This window comes from Notothenia rossii, assembly GCF_949606895.1.
Source record: "Notothenia rossii genome assembly, chromosome: 12".
NCBI lineage: Eukaryota > Metazoa > Chordata > Actinopteri > Perciformes > Nototheniidae > Notothenia > Notothenia rossii.
The window spans coordinates 5,295,794-5,312,236 of NC_136911.1; the positions used below are offsets into that span (position 1 = coordinate 5,295,794).

General features: G+C 42.7%; 1 protein-coding gene across 1 annotated transcript in view; it reads left to right on the forward strand.

Annotated features, from left to right (window-relative positions):
- Positions 1-13,301, forward strand: part of ofcc1 (orofacial cleft 1 candidate 1) — a 73,643-nt gene extending 60,342 nt beyond the window's left edge. Inside the window, exons 21-23 of the mRNA XM_079661821.1 lie at positions 6,917-7,114; positions 12,286-12,412; positions 12,541-13,301. Coding sequence (XP_079517947.1) covers positions 6,917-7,114; positions 12,286-12,412; positions 12,541-12,614 — 399 coding nt within the window. The 3' untranslated portion in view covers positions 12,615-13,301. The remainder of the gene's footprint in view (positions 1-6,916; positions 7,115-12,285; positions 12,413-12,540) is intronic.
- The last annotated feature ends 3,142 nt before the right edge of the window (positions 13,302-16,443 follow it).

Sequence of the window (16,443 nt, forward strand, 5' to 3'; positions counted from 1 at the left end):
ATTTTCTGGATTATCTCAGGCACTCAGAGATATTATCTCACTGCATAATCTCTTTTAAAGTTTTTTTTCTGAATGTAAATATAGTCATTGTTGCTTGTTTATCTTTTTTCTCGAAGTCCAATTTGGTCTGTGCTACTTTTGGATGGAGTGCGCTATTGCACTTGGAATATTTATAGCCTGTGATCTCGGCTTTATAGCCACTGTAATGAGGAGGGTGTATGAGAGCTACTGTAGCGTACTAGCCTTTTTGTCACTCCGCGTGTGTACCCGTGTGTTCATTATGTGTGTCCCTGCATGCAAATATGAATGGGTGGCCTGTCTTGTCCAGTGGTGCGTTTAACCAGACACAGACCTTTGATTCAGCCAAATCAGTCCCAACGCAGACAGTGTGCATCCATGCCATTTTCAAGCTGCTCCAATTATATCCGCAGAGCGTCCACATATTGGGCAAATTTACAATAATAGCATATCTATTTCCATTCTAATGGCTGACATTGCTTGGCTTATCCATGCATGTATGTCGGTGGTCTTTTCTGCTCTGTGGCTCGGTCTGTTCCCAGCCATGTGCAATGATGTCTTGACCTTGTATGTGGAGCCAATGTGTGTGTACATGTGCATGCATGAATATCTCTGTGAATGAGCATGTGCATTTGTGCAGTGTGACCCCTGATGTGCAAAGCTTGTCCATCTGCACTGCAGTATATGTGACTGTTATTTCAAGTGTGTGTGTGTGTGTGTGTGTGTGTGTGTGTGTGTGTGTGTGTGTGTGTGTGTGTGTGTGTGTGTGTGTGTGTGTGTGTGTGTGTGTGTGTGTGTGTGTGTGTGTGTGTGTGTGTGTGTGTCTACATACAGTGTTGCATGAACCCAGTGCTCAGCAAAGAGGCCTTGAGCCCGGGCCAGCTCTGACAGACAGACAGGGTGGTGGTGGTGGTGGGGGGGTGCAGTGGAGGGTTTGACCCTCTATAGCTTAGAGAGCCTCTGCACAGTGCACACTTCTCTCTCCCCCCCTCCTCTCCATCTCCCCTCCTGCCTCCCCCCCCCCCCCCCTCTCTCCCTGCTGCCTAGCCCCAAGCGCCCGCAGGCACTGGAGATGCATGCATGCGTTGCCTCGCACTGTGTGAGGCTTTGTCTGTTTGTGAGTGTGTGTGTGTGTGTGTGTGTGTGTGTGTGTGTGTGTGTGTGTGTGTGTGTGTGTGTGTGTGTGTGTGTGTGTGTGTGTGTGTGTGTGTGTGTGTGTGTGTGGGGATCTGTGGACAAAAGAAGCAACCACGTCTACCTCTTCTCTCACTTGGCAATAATCATTGATGCTCTATCTAGTGTGCCCGCTGCATGTTCGTGTAATGACTGCCTTTTTGTTTGAAATCTACCGAAACATCTAGTGTCAAATGGTTACACACAAATAAATACAAGAGATAGAGAAATATAGGATATTGAAAACAGTGACCTGGTCTGTTCGAACACACCGTAGCTTCCATACAGTGGTTAATAAAGTTTTATGAGCATTTAAGCCATTTCTAAAAGACAAACAATTAAGATATAATATTCTGACGGCATATTTGGTTAAACAATTTAGCATCCTTAGGTAGTTTAAAGTGCCCTGATATAGCATTTATTTGATACAAAACAATGATACTCCCTTTCAAAATCTTATGTCATTCACCTTTTGAGGCCCTTATGGAGACCATTAAGCCTCATCCATTGCCATGTCTTGATTGAACAGGCTGTCTCTTACAGGGGCAAACCTGAATTCCTAACCCTAACCCTAGGAAGCTTTATTTGAGATAAAGTCAAGTCCATACACAGCTGTTGCTCAATATATTTCCAAAGATACCACCAAGTAAAGCACCAAGATCCCCACGCCAAAGATACACACAGGATCCACATCCGGATCTAGCCCTAATACGCTATGACCTTTCAGAGTGCAAGGACCAGCAACAGCCCTGTTCTCAGCAGCATGTCCAGAACCAGCACCATCCTCAGTGTTCTCCCAAATCTCAACTTATCTCCCACTCTCCACAGAGTTCCAATCTCTTCCCCAGTCTCGGTCGCAGCCGTAGTCCCAGCCACAGCCGGGGCTTCCATGTGCGACTGACACATAAATAACCAAACCTGTCCGCCACCCAGGCAAATTCAAATGCACCTGTCAAAGTGATGAAGCACCCGCCCGCAGGGAAGCATTGTTTACATTTTCACTCCACTCTTCGTAAAAGTGAGATTCTAATTATTTCCCCACTGTAAATTAAAGCCAAGTGGGACAGAACTACAAACCAAAATGATCACGGCAGTGGCAGGAGAAAACCAAAGCCCACCTATGGATGTATGGTGGGTAAGTGAAGTGTGTGGCTGGAGTATGGAGGGAGGCTTTTGTCTTTAAGAGGGGAGGAAAGGGAGGTATGGTGTTCACTGGCTGTGCAGCAAGTCGACTTCTGGTGTGCTCATTACATACAGGGTCTACAGAACTTCAACCCACTGGAATACATTATTCCCTCACATTTCATACATAATAATGTGCTGCATTATTTTTCATACCAATGGACACGGAGAGAGAGGGAGAGAGAAAGAGAGAGGAAAGATTTAATTAGTCCATGGGAACATGCAAATGAAAGGTAAAATTAGACAGAGGCAGGGAGACCTGGGGAAGAGAGAGTGCACGAATGGTAATGATGGCTATCTAGTTTGGATCAATCATTAAAGGATCAGGGGGACCGACAGGCCTGTTCGTGCCCACGCCTCAGGCTCCGGTCCTGGACAGTCGCCAGCCCGGCTCAGCCTGCCCGGCCGTGGAGACTTCTCCTTCTCTCCTCCCTTCAGTTCAGCGAAACACATGTGTGTTCCCATCATACATCATACACTGATGCATTTAAGCACACATGTAAACTCCCTCTCTCCATAAAGCTTAATATTTAATGGCTATGGATAACTCACTCACTCTGGGGCCTTGTTGGTTTGTGTTTATTAATCGCTGATGCATCCCCCCTTCTGGTAGTGTTTTCAAAATGGTGGCTCTATGGGTGACTTTCACATTTTTGAACGGGAGTGATTCCCATTGTAACTATATGTGCTTTGTTTGTGTCCAACGAAATGAAGGAGATATAGATATGTATGACAGTAAAGGACAATGGAAAATTACTGTTTAATTCCCAGAAATACTTTCCTCCCTCTTTTTAGCTGTTAGAGGCACGTTTAAATGCTAATCAAGCATGTGAGCCAAAAGTAAACACAAATATTAAATAACCAGACAGAAAACAAATCTCAACAACTTCTACTTTCCCTAACTCAAATTACAGCCCTCCTTTTAACACAAAATGATATCCTTTTCATTTTTGAAGTAGTGGTGCCTATGTGTTGGCCTTACACTAACACCACAGTGAAATAATTATAACTCCATCTCTTGACAGACTTTATATTTGCACCGATTGAATAAACATGATTGACAGGTCAGGCATTTTTCACAACATGTCAGCCCATTTTAAAAGAAAAAAGTTATCCACAGGCACATGTATTTAAGTGCTGATTGCTTTTATGTTGCTTTCATACGGTATCATTCGGTTGGTGTGAAATCGCATCTTCTCTGAGAAAGACAGACTCTATTTGTGAGCCATGGAGCCATGTTTGCAGCTGTGTCATCCCCACTTCCTGTGCCCCTGTCACTCCCTCCCGTCCTCTGTGTGCATTTGCGGTAATGTCTACAAATCCTGAAATTGATGTCCCTGCTGGAAAACAGCCGTTTATAGTCCTCCGCTAAAATAAATAAGGCCCGTCTCTCCTGATGCAAGTCAAGGGACTGATGCAGACTCTATCAGATTTCTAAATACAGACCCCAACAATAAATCCCGGCTTGATTGGGTTTCAATTGGGTTAGCTCACTTGAATGCTATCTGCTTAACCCACAGCTGGCCTGTCTGCTCCATGCAGGCATTGAACCTAAATCAGTCACTTAGTGCTATCAAATGGAACAATGGTGGAGTGGAGAGAGCACTCAAGCTAGGGCTAGAAGCCAGGCTAGCACCATAACGCAACACAACAGAGCAGAACAGAGTAGTGTCGAGCAGACAGGCCCCTCTAATGCTCTTTCCCTTTTTGTGTCTCGGCGGTGATGCGTCCTGAGAGCCATGGTGCATTGCATGAAATGGCATCACCCAAACCGAACACACAAACACCTTTTCAAGCTTTTGTCTGGTCTTGTCAACTGGATTTCACGTGCTAATTAGCGTAGGATGGTGGCATGGCTAACATAAAGACAAATCTATTTTCATGCAAGCCAAAAAACATACAAACAGGGGGATTTGAGCAGGTGTGTTAACCAAAGTGACTTAGGAGGCTGAATACATGGTGTTTCTATCACCCCTGTACAGCTTGGGTTATGAAACCCTTGAGTTGGGCCTTCACAGGGTAATAGCCGGACTTCCTGTGGCTAGCACAGCGGGAAAGATGTCAGTTCTCTCCATGTTCGTGACTTTAAATGGTTGTGATGTTTTTACTGTATCGTCCCACAAGACACACAATGTAGGAAACGAACCTGGGAGTTTCTGCACACACTTGTACTTCCTTAAAAAAGCAGCAAATCAACACACACACACTATCCAAACAGACTGATTGCTGCCTAGCAGAGGTGCTGATTACTTAAAGGACTCAGGTAATCAGTTTCCTCCAGTGTGGGCAGAGGCCAAGCTGGAGGCAAGGCGCAGTTCAGGCGTTTTCACTAATGAGCGTCTTAATTAGCGTTCAAGAGATGCATCCTTGCGTCCTTACCTCCCCCTTACATGCACACACACACACGTTTTTTAAAATGTTCTTCGCTAGTCTTTCTGCACTCGTGACTCTTTGACGTTTTGACAATGAGGTCCTTTCTCCTCTGGTTTGCCGTTTATGCAACGTCTCCAATTACGAGTGCGGTAATGGCTCCCACTGTTTTCTCGGTGAAGTGCCTAGAGTTGTGTTTGGCTAACCGTTTATAAGTGCGGGTTGACAGCGATACAACACCAAATTAAACCTCTCCTTCAGCTTGACCCTGCCACTCACGGCCTGCTGAATGAGTTTGCCTTTTTCCCTTTTTCTGTATTTTTAAACCAATCATAATTACGCAGCCAATTAGGAGGTCACCTTGAATTTAAGAAACTACTTGAAAAACTTCCTCCTTGTCATTACTCCAAGTGTGTGTGAGTGGGTCCATGAGCTTTTACCTGGCATGAGTCTGGGGTGTTGGATAACTTTTGCATTATGGCTTACATTTCTCCCTATAGCAGATGGACGTACAGACTGTTTAGACGTTTTTACTAACGCCATTGGTGCTTCAACGTGATCATGGTATGTCTTATGACTAAGTTAAAAAGACAGCATGGGGGGTCGAAATGAGGTCATTTGGCGTTCAAATTAGCCTAAAGTGTACGTTAAGTTAGGGATAGTTTACATACTTATTCCTTATCCCTGCATTTACTTGCACCATTGTGTCACGTTTTGCAATATTTGACTTCCTTATTTCTTAACTATATTGTATGTTGCACTGTTGGAGGAGCCTGGAACTGAGATATTTAAATCCACCAAATACGATTTACCTTTTTTGCCTTTCAGAATAAAGCCTTTAAATCTTTGGATCTTTGAATCTTGAATAGTTTTATACATGTGAATTTTGAATGTGTAGGTATGTGACTCAATACGCGCTTTCACACCGGAGTACTTTTCCCAGTATAGTTCCGATATAGTTCAGAAAATGTGCGTTCACACCAAAAGAAATCCGGAACTAGAACTTAGTTCATGAGAACTTTTTCTCCCATGAAAGTACCTGCTCTCTAGCAGGGACTGAAGAGGGGGTGAAAAGTTTCCATTTGTTGGTGAAGCCGCCATTTTATTTACCTGCATTAACATTATTAGCATTAGCATTAGCCCAGCGCACCAACGGAGAGAGACTAACTTATGGCAACACAAAATAAAAACGTGGGAGCGGTGGAGATGAGGAGGTGTCGGCGTTCTGGCGATTTACTCGGAAGGCTTCAGTAGAAGCTGTTGGGGACTTCGGGTGGCAGTATACGCTATGAAGTTATTTGCGGCCTGCCAGTAAACCCAAAGCAGAAGAAGAAGAAGTGACGTCAGCGGCTTCATTTGCCTTATCCTCCCTCAGGGACTTATTCCGGTGTGAACGCGATCTGCTGAACTAAGTTCTCATGAACTAAGTTCGGCAAAGTACTTGGGGTGAAAGCACCTTTTGCTGGTAATTATCACATCCCAGAACAGGACATAAGGGCCTCACTTTGCCCGGAAGTCTGAAGCAGGAACACTGGATTTATGTCAAACAACAGTTTGATATTCTCATTAATTTAATGTTGTTGCATAGGGATGAACAAAGTTGCCTTGCCTTTAAGTTGAAATAATGTATAAGATCCAGCCTAATGTATGATCAACACACATTAAAGCCTTCACCCGCAGACACTATCAGAGGGGGAAAGAGCTTCCATGATCTTCACACATGGATGACTCCGAGTTACATGACCTATATAACACGTTACACGCTCCGCTTGCTCCCCGTGTCTCACCCTAATACAGAAGGGCAGCGCATTACAGGTGTGTAAGCTCCCAATACACACACACAGACACACAAAGAGTCATAAACAAGCCTGCCACCAGGATTATACATCTGTATGCATGATCACAAACACAACCTGTCTCTTTACCTGCCACAGATCAGGCCCCACAGGACTCTCTAGGAATCAGCGGCTGATGCACCAGTGGAGCTTATCTGGTGTACGCAGTTGTATGTAAATAAAATGAGCAACTCAGTGGGTTCATGCCAGTTATAATATACGGTACATGGGTTTTTGATTAAAAGCTCTAATCCTAAACCTTATTTTTATGCAGGATCTTAGAGTTTTTCATTATCATCAATTTATCATAATGTATTTTAATGTCTTTGCTTGATTAGGTTACAGTTTACGACTATATCTGGACAGCAGAGGACCCCTTGGCAGGCTCAGCAGTCCCTAATGACCCCCCAAGGGAGGGTGAACCCCCACCAGAGGGGGAGACCAGCACCCATGTTGCAGTGTACACTCTGTACCTGAGTGGGCAGAAACAGAGGTACAGACACTTCCTCCGTCAACCGGACGGGGCTATCGTTGAGGTGAGATATCAACATCAAGTTTTTCCTATTTAAAAAAACCTGTGAAACACAAGTTGTCTTTCAGGATATCCAGGGTTAATTCTATTTGCTATTATTGCCAATGGGATCACGTACGACAGGCTTTTCAGTATGAAGGGTACTATGAGAAATACACTCGATAAAATGCAGAGAAGACATCCTCACATCATGGATTTAAAACTGTCTGAATCTGTTGTCGTGATAAACAAGAGATTATTTAAATGTTCAAGAGAAGAAGTCCAGCAAGGATCTTTTTTAACTAAAGTTTGCAATTAAAGCGAAAATGGACATATAGAGGGTGAGGAAAACTCTCTCTGCAATAGAGAGTAAAAAAGGGTGAGGGCAGAATTGGATGTAGAAACTCGGTCCTTGTTATTTTTTCTTCCACATTATAAACGATTTATTCTCTTCAAATAGTAAATGACAGGATGTGTCCTGAGAATCAAATCAAGACTTAGTTTGCTGTGTATCTATAAACGCTGCGCAGTACAACCGAGTCAACACAACTCACCTTTTTCTATTCTGCCTGTTTCATCGTTTTACAATCTCTAATAATGACCATTCAGCATCTCAATCTATTTCAAACTGTTGATGACGTAATGTTTAGATAGCAGAAAAAGCACACATTGCCAGGCATCGTACCCAATGCAACTTATATTTAGCTCTCCGTCCTTCAACAGGCAGAAACAGACTGACTCTCAGATTGCTGCCTAATTAAAAGTAGTGTTTGTGACTCCTGCTACAGCGGCAGGAAGTCGTTCCTTTCCTCAATCATTTTGTCAGTCGCCCAAGAGCAACCTGGATCATCCCGACCAAATTAATATTTTGAAGTTTGAATGTCAGAGGAGTGAGGAAGGAGGGGGTTATGTGCGCTAACAATTAGCTCTGAGGCTCTTTCGCGTTCTAATGGTTCTCCGTCATAATTTGAGTGATGGTGAGCTTATGTGAGTAAACACACAGCATGGTATATTTATTACTGGTGTCGCACTGTGTGTGTGTGTGTGTGTGTGTGTGTGTGTGTGTGTGTGTGTGTGTGTGTGTGTGTGTGTGTGTGTGTGTGTGTGTGTGTGTGTGTGTGGTGTGTGTGTGTGTGTGTGTGTGTGTGTGTGTGTGTGTGTGTAGCCTCTAGACCTGTGCATAGCAGATGAGACATCTGGGTGGATTGTTTGTATCCAAACAGCACACACTATTCGACTCTGATACAGATGCACAGATCATCACTTCCTGTGTGAAAAACTGTTATTTTTCTAGACAAAAACATACAGATACAGATGACGACACATATTTACTACACTCAAAACAAATACTCAAACAACACATTAGCTGACTGAGAGTAAAGTATGTCAGACATCATATACATTATTCTTTGGTAAGTCACGTTTTCAGAATTGTTTTGACATATGTTTTTTTGTAAATTGTTTTAAATACTATACTTTTTTTATTTTTCGACAAACAATACTAAGTAATTTTTGTAAGTTATGTTTCTACATAGTTTTTTCTAAATGTTTTCGACATCATAAATACTACTTTGCAATTCCTTTCTACTGTGCTGACTCTCCATTCTTCAAACTGTGAAGGGAGTTTCATCGAGGCCATCTTAAGTGAAAGATAGGTGTAAACCTTCTTGGCAAACACACACACACACACACACACACACACACACACACACACACACACACACACACACACACACACACACACACACACACACACACACACACACACACACACACACACACACACACACACACACACACACACACACACACACACACACACACACACACACACACACACTCTTTCTGTTGCTCTCTTCTCACACACTGTGTCTCTTGGGTGTTGCTGTCTGTTCCTTGCAACTGAACAGGCAGGGACCTCCAGTAGCAGAGACGCCGGTGGCACCCTCTTTCACCCGCTGGTAGAGGGGAGCGATAACAACCGACGCGCAGCATCGCCGAGAGAGCACCATGCCATTCCCCTTCCCCTCGCAGCGCGGACCCCCACTTTACATATTCAAAGCTAATCCTCCCCTGAATATATAGACTGGTTTTATGTATAGAGCAAGATCCGGGAACCACCAAAGGGCATCCCCACCACTCGGAAGAACACTTGAGCTGATTTTATTAGAGCTTTATATAATTCTGGCAGCGATACGCACACTGCGACAGGGCGCTGTGTACAAACTGGCCTTCAGATGTAAGGTGACAGCTCCTCAGAGAGAAATAAGAGCCGCGCAGGCACTTCTGCAAAAATGAAATAGATAGAAAATAAAGAATGAAATAGACGAAGGCTCCACGATGGTGACCACAGTAATGCAGAGGAGTCCCATCTGTTCTTAGATTTATGACATTTTAAAGCAATTTGATGGGTCTTCCTGTATGGGCTTATTACTTTATTCACTTATCTGAACAGTGGCATGGTTTATGGTGATGCGGTTATGTAGCATGAATCCTGTTTGAGCAATACAAAAAATCATGTCATTAGTTTTACTCTAAGCAAAAATACTGAGGTGTTTTGACATTTCCACAGGTTTTATTATAAGCTTATCATTGTTTCAACATCTTACATTTAGAACATACTATGCACTAGGATTTCATTATTTGCATTACACTGACACTTAGGGTGACAAAAACCTGAATTTGCCTCTAAAGTAACTTCCTCTCAGAAGAATAATCCTCTCTATAACTCTGTTTCCATTTACTGAGGAAATATTGACTGATCACTCATTTCCCTTTTAAGAGGTGTGTTTTCTCAGGCAGCGTCCTGGACACCAATGCCCCGAAGGACCCGCTCCTCCCTTAGACTAACATGACCAAAGCTCCAGGGGCCAGTATTTCCATAATACCCACACATTTAAATCCAAAATAGGTCTAAACGAACACCTTAAGAAGCAAGTCCTGGAAGAAGTGCCCTGAGCTATAGACACTGTGTGCATGTAACATAACCGCGAGGTGTGTCCTGTTTGATTTGGAGGGTAAGAAATGGGGCAGGAGTCATGAGAAACGAAATATTTCCGATGTTTATTCAGCCATTAATCGAAGTTTTTGTCTTCCCATGTTGGCCCGAACAAAGAGGCAGGATTACATTCTGAGTTGTGGGTTCGCAGTAAAACATAAAATGAAGTCTTTATTGACTTGCATATTGTATTCTGTTTAAAGAAGTTAATATTAATGATCCATCATATGCTCTCATCAAGCGCGTCGCCCAGGGCCGCTGTTCCTAATGGCGACCATGTTGAAGGAATCTTCTCGCTGATTCACAACGATAGAAAAAAGTTAAAGGCGCGCTCCCATCAGTGTGCTCCAATAAAACACATTAAAGGTAAAGTGAGGTGTAGCTTCTCAAACACTCATTACCTATAAACAGATGTTCCCCAGCTGCCAACTCGCAAAATGCACTGCTGACAACAACTGTTAGGGCCCGGGATTATGCAGGGAAATGCATCTATATAACCTAGGACCTTCAGAGAGGGCCTCATAACCACTCTGTCTGAGGAAACAAGATGGCTGATGAAGAAATTAATGCAGACAAAGTCATTATCTTCCCTCCTAAAACCACAGTGGGTTTATGTCCCCCTGTGTCGCTTTTTCTCCGGGGCTAGCATTTAAGTGTCGATGGACTTATAAAAAGATAGGACAAGCCAACTGTGCCCCTTTTGTCTCCTCTCCTCCATATGGGAGGCAGCAGCATATGCACAAACTGGCTCAGCTTCTGTAAAACTTCCATTAAAGATGCACAACTAAAGCTCTGCCAGCTTGAATATTACCTCTCTCCGCAAATTATTTATGGCTCGGAAAAAACGCTGATGATGAGCATCTCCAGCGACTTGTATAAATAAAAACACTTTTCTCGGCAATTTCAGCTTTTTTTCTCTCTCTTTTCGGGGCGGGCTGTGCTCAACCATTTGTCGGAAAACAAAAAGGTATGCAGTTGATTCACATAGAAGGGTTTTAACTGGATCACATTTAATTATCAGCAGGGAGGACTGCTGTATTACGCATGCTTTGAGTAATCAGCAGAGGACATCCCCTTGTAGTTGGGAGATTTTTAGAATCACAAAGCTGATCAATCTGATGATGACAGATGATGATCAGAGGAGATGAGGAATAGGGACACCTCATGATGCCATCAAATCTCTCATTAAAGGACCCTTTGTCTCGCCTCTGCATGACTCAGCCCACATGACTCTTTCTCGGACCAATATTGACCTAATTTACAATGCAGAGAATATTAAGAAGTTAACCTTTGGTAGGAAAAAAAAAAAACACCTTACAGCAACATGAATTGACAAACGGCATCCCTCTTCCCCTCGTTTCTAATTACTCTGCCGCACGTTTGATTGCCGCTGAGGACCCACGCTTCATTTGCCGTGAGGTCATCGGCAGCCCTCAGAAATATGAATACGATTTATACAGGAAAGGAAGTGTGTGTGCTATCTTTCCTGCACACATAGAGAGAGAAAGAGAAGAGGGGGGGGGGGGGTGTCCTTGGCTCCATACTGTATGTTGCATGAGGAGATTAATGCCTCCCTGGCAGCCATATCTGCTTAGCAGGAGGACTTCTCCAAAGTACACCGCGTGTAATTATCTGGCAAGTTTATACTAGTTCCAGATAAAGAAAGCACTCTGTGGCACATTTTTTCAACTTTGCTCAATTGCTGTGTAATTTGCAACTTTTGAGATGTGCCAGCCTACCTTTTTTTTTTTTTTTTTTTGATGCTGTATGAAATATAGAGCTGAAGGTGTGCGGAAAGAATGTGACATCATTTTATCCCATTACCGATCGTTATTTATGCACCACAATATCATTTTTTCCTATATTTATAGAAGAGATATATCAAGTTTACAGACACATTTACGATCCATCGTTTTATCATGGCTTATACCGGTGAGATTTAAGTTGTATTTCATATCCCTGTACATAAGTAGGCCAAGCCGGAGTTGTGAGAGCTGTTTCCCCTCTGGGACTGGAGGGAGTGTGTCATATAAAGTCTCCATTTCTACTTCTCCTCCAAGTTCAGAGGTAGAGTCTGTGCATGACAACACTCCTCTCAGGCCTCCAGGAGCATTTCAGTTCTCCTGCCAATCTCACTCTCTGTCACCCAACCTGCATTTTGATGCATGTGAACAGCTGTTCATTTATCTCGCATTAAGGTGATTGGTGACATGGAAGGGATGGCCGATGCAACCCTGATGGTGCCCGGCCAGGGATCGACCAATCAGAGAGAGGACATGGAAGGTGCCTCACACCAGCTTCGAAAACGGAAGAAGCTATTTGGGCGTAAGTGAGAACACAATCAGTAATCGTCTTCACCTCATCTCACATGTGACCCTTTTTTACCTTTCGGTCCTAGCGGCTGTTTGTTTAGCAGAATTTGCTCAGTTTTGTCGGCTCTCTCGCTCCCTCAGGGTTCCACCGCGTCGAGCCCGTAGGAGGAAGCGGGTGTGGCTCCAGTTTCGCACTGCAAGACCTCAGCCAATGACATCCAAGCAAAGGATAAGATAGATGGCCGCTAAACGACTGTGAGTTATCTTATCAACCGTCTGTTTGACTTGAACTCTGTGATCCTTGTTGAATTAAAATATTAAAAACTGAATATTTCTCACTAAGCAGCTCAACTAACGCTGTATTGCTGCCATCATCTGGAAAATGTGGTATAAAATATCTGATTACTTTTCAAAAGCTACCGTTTATACAATTGTGCAGCACTTTCTCACTTTCTGTGTTAATATAGTTGAAATGTAAATGTTTGACTCGTCAGAAAAAGTTAATTGTAAATTATTTTTGTAAAAGCATACCTCGGCAAGTAAGTACAAAACAATACATAGTATGTGAACTACTTGAAAGCTAATAAAGATAGTTCAGAAACAGTACAATTGAAGGTGTTGAGCCCTGCCTGATAAATGAAGATTCTATAAAGTCACTAATCAGAACCCGAGTGATAAAATATCAATATTGGCCTCACATTAAGCGGGATAATATTCAGGCCAGCTTGATTTGTATTGAATATGTGTCTGCTAGCCGGTGCTCAGTGTAATGAAGTGGCTCACAAATCAGGCCATAATGGCTGCCTACTTACACATATTGCTTAATTAAAGGTTGTGAGCTTATTAGCATGTGTCTCTGGCGCAGGGCACGGGAGATGGGAGACGGGACTGATGTCGTCCAGGGCCGGGCTTTAAAGGTTTTATAGATAGCTAACCTATCATACTAAAGCCATAGCCCCCCTCCTAAAATCGGATCTTAATAACCTGTCATTTTCATTGATGATGATGTTCCTTTATGGGCGGCCATTACGGATCAACTCCTGGGTCTTGTTGGATGGCGGTAGAGGGGCCATTCGTGCTCGCCATTATCAGGTACATACACACCTTACTTTGGCCTTGAAGTTGCTCTTCAAACCATCACAGTCGTGGCCCGGGGGGATGTGGAAGGACACACACACACACACACACACACACACACACACACACACACACACACACACACACACACACACACACACACACACACACACACACACACACACACACACACACACACACACACACACACACACACACACACACACACACACACACACACACACACACACACACACACACACACACCTCTGTTTCAGATCCTCACAGCTCTGTGGGCCCAAATGTCTGCAAAACAGGAAGAGATAAATGGCAAAAGATGTGATCAGAAATCAGAATCAGAACTAGATGTATTGCCAAGAAGGTTTACACACACACAAAATGTTCCTTGGTGTATACAGTATGGTGCACACTATAAACATAGTAAAAGAAGAAAAGTTGTAATAAAAAAGGACCAAACTATTATAATAACTATTTAAAAAAATACTCATGTAACATTGAAATACAGAGCAATATTTACATTAGAAACGGATAAACAGTATAACATGACAAATACTGGGAATAATATCAGTATTGTTGTGAAAAGTGGAAAGCAGGGCAGTATTAGGATGACATTTTATAAGTCCATGTGGGATTTGAAATGTTGGCATAAGTCTACATTGTGTATCTCCACTGTTTGCACAGATAATGACATTTTCTTTAATTTGGTGTATTTCTTTGTCGTTGGCAGGATGTGAGCCCCTCGCGCTGCTCTGTGTCCTTCTGTCTGCCTTTGACAGTAGCCAGAACCTATAGAGCTAATGCGCTCCAATTAGAGATCACTCCATTAACAGTGACAGTGCTACACCCCCCAATTCAATCAGCCCCCTAATGAACATTAAGCAGAGACGCTGCCTCAGAGATGACAGGAAGCTCTTCTCTCGCTCCATTTGTCCTACTTTACCACCTTTTTTCCCACCATGTATTTCTCTGTGTACGTATTTCAATCGTAGCAACAAGACGTAGGCCTCAGAAGCAGAATCGATGCGTCTAAAAAGCATAAATATTGCTGTTTTGATATCTGAACACCTTTATATAAATCTATTATCTTTGATGAATGTTTTTCCCCCTTGCTTTGTCTCTGTTCTGATGTTTTCTGAGAGTAACACCAACTTTTCAGTTCATCAAAACAATGCCCTCTGCAATATTTTCAAACTGGAGGCAGAAGGGGGGAGTAAAGGTATTTCAACGGTTCAAATATTTGATTGTTAATGACAAACACCATTTCGCCGCGATTTAAATTTCAAATTGATCCCTGGGAGCAATTATTTCTGGGGGAGAGAAACACGCCGCTAGGTCTGGGCTCCACACATTTGCTGATTTAAGTTAAAAGAAAAGCTTTTTGCAGAGCTATCATAAGGGAGCCGCAACTTTTTGAAGTAAGTGCCTGCATCTGCTTAGAGCCAGCCCAACCTGGGGATGTTGCTGGAGAGTGAGAGAAGAGAGAGGGGGGGGGAATAAAACATAAAAAGAAAAAAATAACACTTTGTCTAATTCTATATTTATGTAGCCCTCAGCTTGAGGTGTTCACATAAAACAGTTTGTATTCAGAAGTGCTGCGGTGATGGTTCCGCTGCGAGGAGATCGGCGACTCTTCTGGCGCGGTTGGCGGGGGCAACGCAGCCTGATTCATTTGAATTAAAGTTACCAACTATATAAAAGGGATTCAAATTCTCACTTTCACTGCTTTGTGTTTTCCCCCTGATTGTTTTTCTGAAAGGAAACCACTAACGCTTTTCTTTTGATCAAGAACTTTGTCTTTGCATACGTTTCTATTCACCCAACTTTCATTTAAGGCACCCCTTTGTTTGATGTTGAAATGTAATTATGTCTTGTAAGGAGTGGAAGAGCGTCCTCTGATGCGTTAATGATCAGAGAAATCCTACAGACTAACATCAATCAAAGACGTCTGATGACATTCAGCTATAATGTGTGTTCCCTAGACTTCTATTAATATGATTATTTTCTTGAAACATATCATGTTCAATATTAAACTTTTCTATTCAACATCTGTCTTTGCAACTATTTAATAATGTAACAAAATCATAATGTATGCTTTGGTATTTTAAACTCTGCATCTCTTTTTAATATTACTTATTTTAATCATATATACAAAGAAAACCCACCTGAGTGCTAACATTAAGCTAAGCTAATTTGTACATTCATTTTCTCTGAGACATACAGTGTAATGTGTTCATTATATACCTATTTGAGACCAATGGTGTGTCTGATAATGACTATATTGGGGCAATTTAGAAGTAGAAAAGATCAGTTTTAATAGTGTTTGGTAAGTTTGAGGTGTCTCAAGCTCGTAAATGTTTAATTCTACGTGTTCTTTTGAAATATATAGTGTAAATACTTCCTGTTTAGTGTCTTGGGCCCTGTTTTCGTTTTTCCAAAAGCTTATTGCGGTGGCCAAATCCACAAATCTCCATTGTGTTTCAGACTGTTTGTGTATAAATCGAATTGAATTGAAGCCAGCTGCGTGGAAGAGCCGGTCTAATCATTTCAGCAACAAATGAAATAGACTTTTAGTCGGACCTGCAACACCAGTGTAACGGTGGCATTCATGTCACCGCTGTAGAAAAAGAATATGCAAAACAGAAATACATTCCAGACCTCTGTCAGGTTTCCTGCCCACGCTGTATTCTTCTCCACTGACCCCGAACATGATTTCCTGGTGCTTAAGCCGTGGAAAACACACACGGTCGGGGTGTGCGAGGAAGTCAACATCGTGCCATATTTCTGTGGCATCTGGATGGATCATGTGCCTCTCTGCACACATATTTATTTATTTTTCCTCAGTGTCAAGGAGGCAGATGTCCTGCTCACAGGAAAAAAATAATTTGCGGTGAAAAAAAAAAGGGAGGGGAGGTGGAGGGGAAAATATATGAATATGCAAATCTTGTC